Raw genomic sequence first — 13,779 nt, 5'->3', positions numbered from 1 at the left:
GCGAATTGTCCCACACATATGTTGAAATCAATGGAGCTTCTTCTTCACTTCACCATCATCATTATAAGATATTTCACAACCAAGGTAGGTACTTAAAATTTGAGATTTGTTCTACTGGTTGATTGTTGATCTTCGCTCTGATAGGATACTTCCCTTGCCATGCCATAACTTTGGTTTTCGTTCTGGATAGCCGAAGATTATAACTTTTAAAAATGGTGTTCAACTGATGTATTGATTTCTGGAGTTTATCTTCATCATTCTTCAGGATAAATTGATCATCTGCAAAGAGCATAGTATTTATGTATGTGTCTGTGTTCAATTTTATTCCAGAGTGCACAATTCGTATCCAATTTCTGATTACTTCATCTATATATAGGCCTATGTTGAATAGTGTTGGAGAGAGGCTGCATCCCTGACGTACACCTTGATTAATTAATATTTCTTCTGTTAGTTTGTATCCTAGATTTAACACAATCCTCGTCCTTTTGTACAAACTTTTGATAACTCGAATAAGATGTTTAGGGTATCCATTTTTTACCATTATAATCCATAGCTGTTCTCTGTCTACCCTATCAAAAGCCTTTTCATAGTCAACAAAAGTATTCAAGTTAATTCTCTTCTCTTCTCCAGTATCTGTTTGAGGCTAGATATATTATCTGTACAGGATCTGCCTTTTCTAAATCCACATTGTTCTTCCAATAAGACATCGTGTGCAATGGTTTAAGCCTATTGTTTATTATTTTAGCATATATTTTATAGCCAACATTTAATAAACTTATTCCCCAACAGTTACTGCAAAAACTTTGATTTCCTTTCTTGAAAAGTGATATTATTTTAGCTTTCCTCCATTCTTCCGGTAGGCGTATATTTCTTCTTTTCCAACAAAGATTAATTAAATGTAACAATCAAAATTTATGAATGATCCCACCATATTTGAACAACTCCATATTTATATTGTCTAACCCTGGTGCATTTCTATTTTTGAAGAATTTCAGAACAGTATTAAGTAGTTCTATATCTATTAGGTCAATTCCTTTAACATAGTTATCTATATCTTGATCTTCCTGACTCTTTCCATACTCTCCGTTATGCCACAATTCTTTGTAGTGCTATATCCATGATTCTTCTTTGATTACATTTATATTAGCAGTTTCTCTTCCATCACTGTTGAGGTGCTTCATCAACTTATACACCATCTCTTGCCTAACATTGATATCATCTTCTATTGAGTTTATTCACCTATCCCATGAATGTTGCTTGAGTTTTCTCGTTAGTGACTTGACCTTGTTCCTGCCGTTCTTATATTCTTTCTCATTTTGTGGAGTGTGATGCTGTATCATTTTCAAGTATAATATTTGTTTTTGCTGGACAGCTTCTGAAATGTCTTTATTCCATATTTTAAGCCCAGTTTTTCTCCTAAATTTCTTCTTCATTCCAATGGCTTCATCTGCTGCCCTCTGAATTGCTGAGGTTATGATTTTCCATTCTTTGTTAATATCAGTACTTGTCGGAATCTGAACTAAATACTGTTGCAGACAATTTTGATATAAGCATTTTATTCCATCATCCTGTACTAAATATACCTTATATATTTCTTGGTTTCTGTGTATATTTCTATTCAGCCTTTTCCTCCATTTAGCAAGAATTCTGATTTTTGCAATGACCAGATAATGATCTGTGTATAAATCGCTGCCCGTATGTACTCTGACATCTGTTACATCCAGGCCTAACTTTTTATTGACCATTATACTGTATAGTCAATAACTGATTGCTGTCCTCTTGCAGTCCATGTAAATTTATGTGTCTTTCTTCTCAAAGAAGGTGTTAGTAATTTTTAATTGATTATAGGTTGCAAATTCTATCAATAATTTACCATTTTCATTTAAAGTTGGTTCATCTTCATTTCCCACTATTTCTGCAATTGATTTGTTCTCTACTCGAGCATTGAGATCACCAGCCAGAACAACAAAGTCACTTTTACATATGTTATCTAACACTGATTGAAGAACTTCATCAAACTGTTCAGATTCTTCCTGTTTGTTTTCTTCAGGAGTATACATGGCTACCAAGGTTAACCTCAGCACTAAAATCCTTTCATTTATAATGGTGTAGCTTTCTATTTCGTTCTTCCACTTCCTGTCTATTAATATTGCGACTCCTGCTACAGCTCTTTTATCCTGTGTAACTCTGCTATAAACCATAGTGTATTTAACAATTTCTTTTGTCCCTTGTAATATCTTTTTTGTCTCAGTAATTACAGCAACATTGATTTCTTTCCTAGTCAGCTCTCTATCCAGTTCTTCTTCTTTGCCTTTCATGCCTCTCATGTTCCAAGTTCCCAACTTTAATAAATCTCTAATTCCAAATCATTTGTCCTGGCCTTTGTCGCCATCAAAAAATCCGTCCGGTTATTCATCTGAGATTTATGAGCGAGGTAAGTTTTTAAGTGGAAAAGTTACCAGCCCTTCGCACAACCCCCAACCTGGAGGACTAAGGACTCTTCAGTCGGGGTTACCATACCTTAGCTAAGGGACCCAGTTTTCTGATGATGATGATGATGATGATTGTTGTTTAAAGGGGCCTAACATCTAGGTCATCGGCCCCGGACCAATTTTTTTTTTTTTTTTTTTTTTGGCTAGTTGCTTTATACGTCGCGCCAACACAGATAGAACTTATGGCGACGATGAGACAGGAAAGGCCTAGGAATGGGAAGGAAGCAACCGTGGCCTTAATTAAGGTACAGCCCCAGCATTTGCCTGGTGTGAAAATGGGAAACCACGGAAAAACATCTTCAGGGCTGACGACAGTGGGGTTCAAACCTACTATCTCCCGAATACTGGATACTGGCCGCACTTAAGTGACTGCAGCTATCGAGCTCGGTGGACCAAGTTTTAAGGCACCAGGTACTCGCCCTCACCCATCCCCATGAGGGGTAGGATTTGCTGGTTACATTAACAGATGGACTGTCAACTAAAGCATTTCTTGAGTTTTAATGGCAGCACTTACTCGACATCAGTGCAACCCCCAAGGCTCAACCACCAGCCATTGACCCTCCTCCTTTATCGGGCTTGGGACCGGCACTAGGAAATGGCGAGTCCTTCCTAGTGACGGAGTTAGTGTTACATTTACATCTGGACTATTTACCTGAGAACCTAGGAATGCTGAACGAAGAACAAGGAGAAAGACTGCACCAGGATCTAAAGGAAATTGAAAGCAGATATGAAGGGAAATGGAACCAGAACACGCTGGTAGATTACAGCTGGTTACTGAAGAGAGAGGCAATCCAACTACACCTCACAAAAGAAAAGCAACAAAACAAAGTTTCTTAAATTAAGTCAAGATATACAATTGAAACTGTGGACATTCAATTCTACAACATGTTACCGGTACTAGACTTATGAATGATGACAATTTGGTTCCATGTGTACAATTGTTATGCTCATAAATATAATAGTGTAATATAAGTGTGTTCAGATGAATTTCTTATATATTCGTTTAGATTTTGCAAAGAAGCCTGATGTGATACAGGAAAACTGACTTCAGTTCCAGATTCAGCTTACCTGAAATACAAAAGATCACTATTTGAACATTATGCAATGATCAGAAAGTTTAAGTTTGCAGACTAGTGTAACAATCTACAACAATTCCTTCACTGTTGTGTCCAACCATGAACTGAACATTTTTATTTTAAACAATAATAATAATGTTATTGGCTTTACATCCCACTAACTAATTTTTATGGTTTTCGGAGACGTTGAGGCGCCAAAATTTAGTCCCGCACGAGTTCTTTTACATGACAGTAAATCTACCGACTTGAAGCTGACATATTTGAGCACTTTAAATGCCACCTTTTTCTTTTGCTAGTGGTTTTCACATTGCACCAACATATCAAAAGTTTTTGGCGACGGAAGGATGGGTAAGGACTAGGATTGGAAAGGTAGCAACCATGGCTTTGATTAAGGTACAGCTTCAGAATTTGCCTGATGTAAAAATGGAAAACTACGGAAAAACATTCTTCGGGGCTACCAACGGTGGGATTTAAACCTACGATCTTCCGAATGTCCGACTGTTGGCTGAATGGTCAGCATACTGGCCTTTGGTTCAGAGGGTCCCGGGTTCGATTCCCAGCCAGATCGGGGAGTTTAACCTTCATTGGTTAATTCCAATGGTTCAGGGGCTGGGGGTTTGTGCAGCGCCCAACTTCCTTGCAACTCGCACACCACACATAACACTATCCTCCACCACAATAACACGCAGTTACTTACACATGGCAGATGCCACCCACCTGCATCAGATGGTCTGCCTTACAAGGGCTGCACCTGGCCAGAAATAGCCACACGAAATTATTATTATTATCTTCCGAATGCAAGCTCACACCTCTATGGGGTGAGCTCATAGAAAGAAAGCACCACCACTACTACTACTACCACCACCACCACCACTATTATGGCATCTTCTTCTTCTTCTTCTCCTCCTCATTATAATGATCATATAAGCGTTACCGTTATTAAAAGAAAGCAATAGAGCAGAAGTAGTACTTAGTTGTGGTTCCTGGAAAACCATCCTCTCTTAACACTAACCAAAGGAAAAATGGGAGATAGTAGGTTCAAACCCCACTGTCGGCAGCCCTGAAAATGGTTTTCCGTGGTTTCCCATTTTCACACCAGGAAAATGCTGGGGCTGTACCTTAATTAAGGCCACGGCCTCTTCCTTCCCACTCCTAGCCCTTCCCTATCCCATTGTCGCCATAAAACCTATCTGTGTCGGTGCGACGTAAAGCAAAAAAAAAAAAAAAAAAAAAGGAAAAATGGAAGGCCCTTCGAAGAAAGAAGGTAAGGTAGTGGCAAAAGATAGGGAAAGGCCACGAAGCGCATGAAAATGATAGACTTCCAAGACCTAACAAACCTAATACCATCGGGCTCAGAAGACACCAAGAGTTGACCATGGGCAGTTGGATAGGAAAGTTGAAAACTAGAAATGCTACTTGATTTACATCGCACGAACACAAATAGGTCTTATGGCAATGATGGGATAGGATAGGGAAGAAAGCGACCATCGCTTTAAGTAACGTACATTTACTTGGTGTGAAAATGGGAAATTATGGTACACTACCGTATCTTCAGAGCTGCCAATAGTAAGGTTTAAACTCACAATCTCCTGAATGCAAGGTCGCATAAGTAAATAGTGGCTAGAAACCCCATGGTTGTCAACCCAAGCTCCGAAATTCAGAGCCCTTGGGAGTTCTCTTTTAGTTACCCCCTACGACACGCAGGGTATGCTGTGAATTATATTCTGCTACCCCCACCCATAGGGAGAAAGACGAGAATTGCTTTCAGCGCAGTTTTGTTTCTGTTCCATAAGATTAGCATACCAGTACATTTTTAAGAGTAGTGGCTGATACGCTGCATCCTTTCCCAGCCATAAACTACAAATTACAAAGTAAAACGCATGAATAAATTGCATGTATACTTTATATATGTTCAAAACCTAACCTACACAAGCAAACGTCTCACCAACGAAGAATTCATTCAAAAATGTTTGGGTTGATCCTTTCACAACCTGCATTGATGGATCTGATAATCTTGGATTTTTTCCGTGGACTGGCGTGTTTTTTCTTCTGAATACACGGAGCAAAGCCTCCTCGAAACGTAAGGAATTTATTTTTTTCCTTGACACGGAAAAATCCCTAAAAATTATCATGCCTGTCAATCAAAAATGATTAGCAATATTACAGCAAAAGCAACCGAAGCTTTCAGAAACCTATGAACAAGTAAGAACAAGCATCAGAGTGGTTGAAACTTACTGTCCAGTCCATGTTCCAATGCCAGAAGTTTGATTTCTTTCTTCTGGTAGAACTTATTGAGTACTCTCAACAGACTGGCCTTATTTAAACTACCAGTCAATTCAGCACCAACATTAATGTCATCTGGATTTGGTTTCACAGGCACAGGAATAAACAACGACGATAAATTAGTATCATCTTTTTTACCACGATTTTGAAAATATTGCGTACATGGTCCTAAAAACTTCTGTCGTAAATTAGAGGTACGACATAAAATGTTGTAAACTTGACACGAAGGTTGATAACAGAGGGATAAAACTTTTCTTCCGCCGTGATACATTCTTTACACATACTAGTACACGTATTTAGAAAAAGTATTTCAATATATCGCACATGATTATAAACAAAGCACCCATGTTGAAAACAAATAAATGACGAATTCAATGCACTTACAGTGTGGCCAATCGATTCCTTGTAACAATAAATAAAAGTTGTCTCACATCAATTCTGCCAACTTACAGAAACCGGGTGAAATGTGTAGCGTAAAGAAATAACAATAATAAAATTGGCTTTACATCCAACTAACTACCTTAACGGTTTTCGGAGACGCCGAGGTGCTGGAATTTAGTCCCCCAAGAGTTCTGTTATCTACCGACACAATGCTGACGTATTTGAGCACCTTCAAATACCACCGGACTGCGCCAGAATCGAACCTGCCAGGTTGGGAGCCAGAAGACCAGTGCCTCAACCGTCTGAGCCATTCAACACGGCAAATAAACAATGTATTAAGGTATGGATAAATTGTCTTCATCATCACTATCATCATCTTTTATCTAGATACAGCCGAGTCCATGGACGGCTTTTGTATAAGGATTAGATATGACTACAGTATTATAGTTTATCCAGATCTAGTTGTTTTATGCTTAATTAGGGATATAAATTGTGTGTTTCTTAACATTGGAAGCATTTATTATTATATAGTCACACTAGCAAATGTACCCGTATTCGCTACGTTATTCTACATTGTATACGGATATCGAAGAAAATTACTGTTCACTCAGTGATAAGATTTTTTAAATTGCATGTCTCTTAGCGTTATCCAAAGAAACAGCATGGGGAGGTCCCCATACGTTGTTTTCAATGTAAAGTGTGAGTTGTGGAGTTGTGATGATAACGGCAGGCTCACTTGTCTACATCCACTCACAAGCGAGTTGCAATAGAAGACCCCCTAATCTACTGTGCGGTCAAAATCAATTTGGGGAGTTTTCGTTACAATTGCAGGCCCCTTTTCCTACTTCCACACACAATCGGGTAGGGGAGTTTTGAAGAAAATTGCACTCTTCTATGCTTTCTACCAATCAAATCGGAAAAGGAATTATTCATTACAATGGTGGGCCCTCCTTACTAAGCCAGTTTCACAGGAGTTGGAGAAGGACCCCATTCCTATTGCCGGTCAAAGACGATGTGGAAAGTATTGGTTACAATAGCAGACGACCTCCTGCTGACAGTCACTACCGATTTATTAAGTATTAAATATAATGGCAGTCACACCCGTCCTAGATCGCTACAAATCGACAGGAATGAATGTATACAGTAGTAGAGCTATACGGGTTCTAAATCACTGGCGTCAGCATTTTTTGTGCTGTCAGCACCCGAGGTCATTGACTGAGGCAAAGGTCATTGTCACCATGACATTGAGACCACGTGACCGGCCACGTGGTATTGTTTGTAAACAAAGCCACGTGCTTTTACAGCTGTCAAGATGACAGCCTCATTTTGACAGACACTGACCTCACTTTTTTCAGCTCGTGGGCGCACCATTTGGCCACGTAGGTGGCACGGAATTCGAACAAGTTAACGTGGCGAACTTGACATCTATCATCTTGACATGCCCTATCCTCCTGCATTTTTTTTTTTTGCTAGGGGCTTTACGTCGCACCGACACAGATAGGTCTTATGGGATAGGAAAGGCCTAGGAGTTGGAAGGAAGCGACCGTGGCCTTAATTAAGGTACAGCCCCAGCATTTGCCTGGTGTGAAAATGGGAAAACACGGAAAAACATCTTCAGGGCTGCCGATAGTGGGATTCGAACCTACTATCTCCCGGATGCAAGCTCACAGCCGCGCGCCTCTACGCGCACGGCCAACTCGCCCGGTGTTGCATTTGTTTTGGCGCGGAATTTTGAATGTGTGTTCATGGCTAACCTCACTGCTGATATCCTGACAGGTCCTAATAACGTACAGTTGTTTTGGCACGGATTTTGAACAAGTGGACGTGGTTAACCTCACTGCTGTCATCTTAAAAGACCCTAACCTCACTGCTGTCATCTTAACCACATGGGGCGCGGAATTTGAAAAGGTGACAGCTGTTAAGATGACAGTTGTAATCTTGACAGGTCCTAAACCACATGCACTTGTTGAACATGTAAAAGTGACTGCCATCCTGACAGGTCCTAACCTCACTGCTGCCATCTTAACAACGCAGTGGCGCGAAATTTGAATAAGTAACAGCTGTGAAGATGATAGCTAGCATCCTGACAAATCTTAACCACGTGCACTTGTTTTGGCGCGGAATTTAAAAAAGTAAACGATCGCTATAACCTCACTGCTATTATCTTGACGAGACTTAGCCATGCGCAGGCGCGGAAGTTTTTAAAACGAGAACGATCCTAACCTTACTGCTGTTATCGGCATAGCCAGGAGCCTAAGTGCAGAGGATTATAGTTTTAAGGCTAGCTGCCCTTCTCCACATCATCTTATAGGGGCCTAACCTTAGAGAATTAAAGTTTTAAGGCTAGCTTCCCTTCTCGACATGCCCCTTCCAACACAATCTTGGAGGGGCCTAACCTCAGAGGATTAAAGTTTTAAGGCTAACTGCCTTTCTCGCATGCCCCTTCCAGGCACCATCTTGGAGAGGGCCTAACCTCAGAGGATTATAGTTTTAAGGCTAGCTGCCCTTCCCGACACCATCTTGAAGGGATCTAACCTTACTGGGCTATAGTTTTAAGGCAAGATGCCCTTCTTGACACTATCTTTGTGTGGTGGGCCTAAGGACTCTAGTTTAAGGCTAGCTGCCCTATTTGATAGCGTAACGTTACGGAGGTCAGTTCAATCCCTCCTCCTTCTACTTACAGTTTTACTGTTATCTGGCACAGTTTTACGGACAGATGCCCTCCCCTCCACTAATAGTTTAGAGGAAGCCTAACTACACCGTCGCTAAGGCTTTACATCTCCATCAGACGCGTCACCTCCCTTCCTAAACAAAATAAAACATGTCGTTAATCAGAGGAAGCCCAAAACTACACCGTCGCTAAGGCTTTACGTCTCCATTCAACGCGTGACCTCCTGAACAAGATAAAACATGTTGTTAATTATTCGTGTTACAGAGGACAGGAAAATTGCATTGTGCTGTGCCCTCATAGTAACAAACGCACTACGTCTTTGATGTTATACGCACACAACACTCTCTATCAAAAAACCGAACACACACAGAATACAGAATTGATTGTAAGACAAACAAATGCTGTGAGGTAGCCCTTACACATGTACATTTTTTACAACGCGCAAACACACACGAGTTTTAACTTTCTGTACACTCCATTCACAGATATATCAACTTTAATTTTTAGTATTTAATTTTGACACTTACATGTGGGAAAGGATATGCCATAAGGGAGTGGGTAGTAACACATACCCCTTTTTCTATCGAATAGCATTGTGAGTTTAGCATAAGGCTTTACGTCCCCAACCGACAAACAAATAACTATGAACAGCGTCCTCTCGCTGCAGAGATAATTTTTTACACACACTCAGAACGGTATATACTTACTCTGTTACGCTGAATGGCTTGAACGGCGCTGTGTTTCTTGTCGCAAAAAAAGTGGTTCAACCTGTTTTTAGCTCTGTGGGTAGAGGGAGAGGGTGAGAGGGACCGGAAATATATTCATGTATTGTCTGTTGTTAACTTGCCTTGTGTATAAAATGATTTTACCCTTTTAATCACAACTTACGCCAGGCAGGGGGATACCGCAAAAATGTCTCTAATATGACTACAAATCGAACATAGTCACAAAAATTAATCTGTTACGCTGAATAGCTCGGACGGCTACTCAGGCGGCACCCGTTTAGTCACCTCTCTCAACAGGTTTTTGATAATTAGAACATGAATTATTGAATGTAACGTTTCCAGCTTATAGATTTGAACACTAGAGACTTTTAATTGTCTACTATAATGTTGACATTACTTATTGAATGAATGTAGTATTTACCCGGTGTAAACAGTAACTAGAATTTTAACAAAGCCACACAGCATAAAAACTACTACGATCACAGAACACATTTTAATCGTAGATTACATTGAAGAAAAATATACGTACACTTATCTTTGAAGAAAACAATAATTACTACCACCATTAATAGTGGATAGATGCAAGCTCGAACGTGCACACACATCACAGTACATACTTTAAAACGTAATAGAATGTTATATTGTAAGAATAAAGAAACGGAAGAGTACAGTTGTACTTCCTCTTAAAACAATAATCTCTACTTATGATGATAATAGAAGATAGATGTATAGTTGTACTTCTGTCCGTGGTTTCACATTTTCACTCTACGCAAATAGAAGTTATGAATGGACTATCCCCACAGCACACCCTTTTAGACGCCTTTTACATAAGTTTATTAAATGATTAGAACACTGAATTTTTGACTGAAACATTTCGAGCTTATTGTGTTGAACACTAGAGGCTATTATGCACCTACTGTAATGTTCACATCATATAGAGATCATCGAAAAACCTTATCTTCTGTCATGCGATAATATCATACGCTTATATTGATATTATTAGTTCGGCTTAATGGCAAAATGGATTAACATGCTGTCCTTTAGTCATAGAAGTTACGGGTTCGATTCCCGTCAGTGTCAAGAATTTTAACAAAGGCACACAGTATAAAGAAATAATTAATTTCAATCGTAGATTATATTGAAAATATGCATACACTTATCTTTGAAGAAAACAATAATCACTACCATTAATAATAATAGAAGATGGATGTATAGTTGTACTTCTGTCCGTGGTTTTACTTTTTCACTCTACGCAAATAGAAGTTATGAATGAACTATTACCCAGCACACACAATGACTTTCTGTGAACATTACACAGAGGATACCATTCTTAAATAAATAATCACTACTATTAATGTTAATAAGAGGGTGGATGTACAGTTGTACTTACTCTTAAAACAATAATCACTACTATCAATGACAATAGATGATGGATGTAGAGTTGTACTTCCGGTAACTTGACTAGGAATCGAACCCGACCTCATGAACTAGCCATAGTAAATACCAAGCAAATGCTAAGACTGTATATTACAGCACCAGACAATACTGTTACGTCGCAATAATAATAATAATAATAATAATAATAATAATAATAATAATAATAATAATAATAATAATCATAATAATAATATTGACTTTTCATCCTACTAACTATTTTTACGGATTTCGGTAGTTGCTGAGGTGCGGGAATTTAATCCTGTGGTAGTAAATCTACCGACACTAGGCTGTTATATTTGATCATCTTCAAATACCACCGGACTGAGCCAGGATCAACTTCCAGTAACCTGGCTAGGAATCGAACCCGGCCTCACGGACTGTCACATAGTAAATACCAAACAAATGATCAATCTCCTCGGTAAAATGATTAGCGACGTTACTATGCAAATGCTGGGGAGGTATGTCTGTAAAAGATACGAGACCTATCTCTTTCGACTACATAGTCACATAGCCACTGTGCTTGAATAAAAATTTCAATCACAGAACCTTAAAGAACTCTCTTTGAAGTAAACAGCGGGAAACTACCTTACTGATTTTTCTTTGTATGCCTCTTCTGTGTTGCCTCAATCACAGTCGTGTGCAAAAAATCTGCATTGTATTGTGTTAAGGAGATGGATTTGCTCCTATTTACGGTATTTATAATAATAATCACAGATATTAAATACATTACATAGAACACACACGGAACTACTTAAAACTATCTTCTAACGTAGTGAAGATATGAACGGGAAAATTACGCACATTTTCACAGCTTTTTATACGTGTTTTAATTCACTTCCTTCACTTTTGTACTTACCTTGTAGTAGAGTATTTAATTAGGGTTTGAAGTAATAAATGTAATCTCTGCATTGAGATTGTCTTGTGTGTGTTGTCATTTCAAGTGAATGCGCGTAGCCCGCCCCAGCTTGCACGCGCGTCTCTCTGCTGTTCTCAACAGGCAACTAGGCCAAATTTTCTGTAGAGACAGCGCTTACCGACTCTCCCCTGCCTGTTCGCCGTGTCTCTAACATACATACAGTATAGGAAGGGGAATTATTTTAAAATTAATCAGATACAAAATGTCGCACCGTCCGTGTAGTGTATGTGGTTGAGATTATTACCTAAACGGCTACGCCCACTACTTCACAGCCTGAGGTCCCCAAGGCCAGCGTCTAAGCTACACAGCCTAGCAGGGTAAGGGAAGTGGTAGTATACAATTTCTTATTACTGTCCTAGATTGCATGCCCAAAAAAGCCTTGATTAAATTCCAATCCTCTGTGCACATATGGAGTAAGGGCATATAACGCAGTTGATATTGTTTTGTCCGTCGGTAACCCTTAGCCAGTGTTCCGTGAGGTAGTGGGTTTGAATCACACTGTCGTCAGCCGCTGAAGATAGTTTTACACAAGGCAAACGCCGGGGTTGTACCTTAATTCAGGACACGGCCGCTTCCTTCCCACTCCTAGGCCTTTCCTGTCCCATCATCGTTATAAGATCTATCTAGTTAAGGAAAGTTGAAAGAAATAAGTCCTGTTTTACTCTAGGGCTATTAGTTAGCTGAGTAAACTGAATCTCTCTTGGGGTGTCTATGGATGAGTTTTAATAAATTTGACTGGTAAACACGAGATGCGTTACTAGATATCTTTTTACATGCCGACATCGTACGACATGGTGTGTCGAATGGAGTTTTTCCGCCCTTCAAAAATCCGACAGTCTCTGCAGAGTTTGAACCCGCTATCTTTGAATCCGGAGGCTGACACTCTACTACTAATCCACAGAGGCAGATATAATAATAACAATGATAATAATAATAATAACACTTAGAGTATACTTATAATTATAATAATAATAATAATAATAATAATAATAATAATAATAATAATAATAATCATAATATTAATAATAATAATAATAATACTTAGAGACCTTAGAGTTGAACAAGTTAGCTCGTTTTTTCGAGCACACTATCTCTCTCTCGGATTCATCCTTACAGCCGCATGCCCTCTAACCGCATGGAATACAACCAGAGAGAATGTCCAGTACCTCGCTCCCTAGGTGGTTCTCACCTGCTATTCAGAACAGAGGACTAAGGTTAGGTCCCTGGCTATGTTCCGCCAAGATAACAGCAATAAGGTTAGGATCGTTCCATTTTTCAAAAATTCCGCGGCACACAAAAGTTGACCTCTGTAACTGTAAGGAGGAGGGAATGAGCTGACCAACTGTGAGGAGGCGGAGGGATTGAGCTGACCTCCGTAACTGTGAGGAGGAGGGATTGAGCTGACCTCCGTGGCGTCACGAGGAGGAGGGCGAAGATAGTGTCGGGGAAGGGGTATGTCGAAAAGGGCAGCTAGCCTTAAAACTATAATCCTCTGAGGTTAGACCCTCTAAGATGGTGTCATGTTGAGAAGGGCAGCTAGCCTTAAAACTATAATCCTCTGAGATTAAGCCCCCCTACAAAATGGTGTTATGGCGAGAAGGCAGCTAGCCCTAATCCTCTGACGTTAGGCCACTGGTTATGTCCCGTCAAGATAACAGCAGTAAGGTTAGGATCATTCCCTTTTTCAAAAATTCCGCGGTACACAAAAGCATATGGCTAAGTCCCCATCAAGATACAAGTGCACGTGGTTAGGACCCGCAGCTGTTTAAATTCCGCGCCCCTACATGGTTAAGATGGT

General features: G+C 39.7%; 1 protein-coding gene across 1 annotated transcript in view; it reads right to left on the bottom strand.

The window, feature by feature from the left end:
- The window catches only part of Suv3 (Suv3 helicase), a 133,564-nt gene extending 127,371 nt beyond the window's left edge, over positions 1-6,193 (bottom strand). The window contains exon 1 of the mRNA XM_067144300.2: positions 5,804-6,193. Coding sequence (XP_067000401.2) covers positions 5,804-6,122 — 319 coding nt within the window. The 5' untranslated portion in view covers positions 6,123-6,193. The remainder of the gene's footprint in view (positions 1-5,803) is intronic.
- Between the last annotated feature and the right edge of the window lie 7,586 nt (positions 6,194-13,779).

This window comes from Anabrus simplex, chromosome 3 (assembly GCF_040414725.1).
Source record: "Anabrus simplex isolate iqAnaSimp1 chromosome 3, ASM4041472v1, whole genome shotgun sequence".
Lineage (NCBI taxonomy): Eukaryota > Metazoa > Arthropoda > Insecta > Orthoptera > Tettigoniidae > Anabrus > Anabrus simplex.
This window is presented reverse-complemented; position numbering and strand designations above follow the sequence as displayed.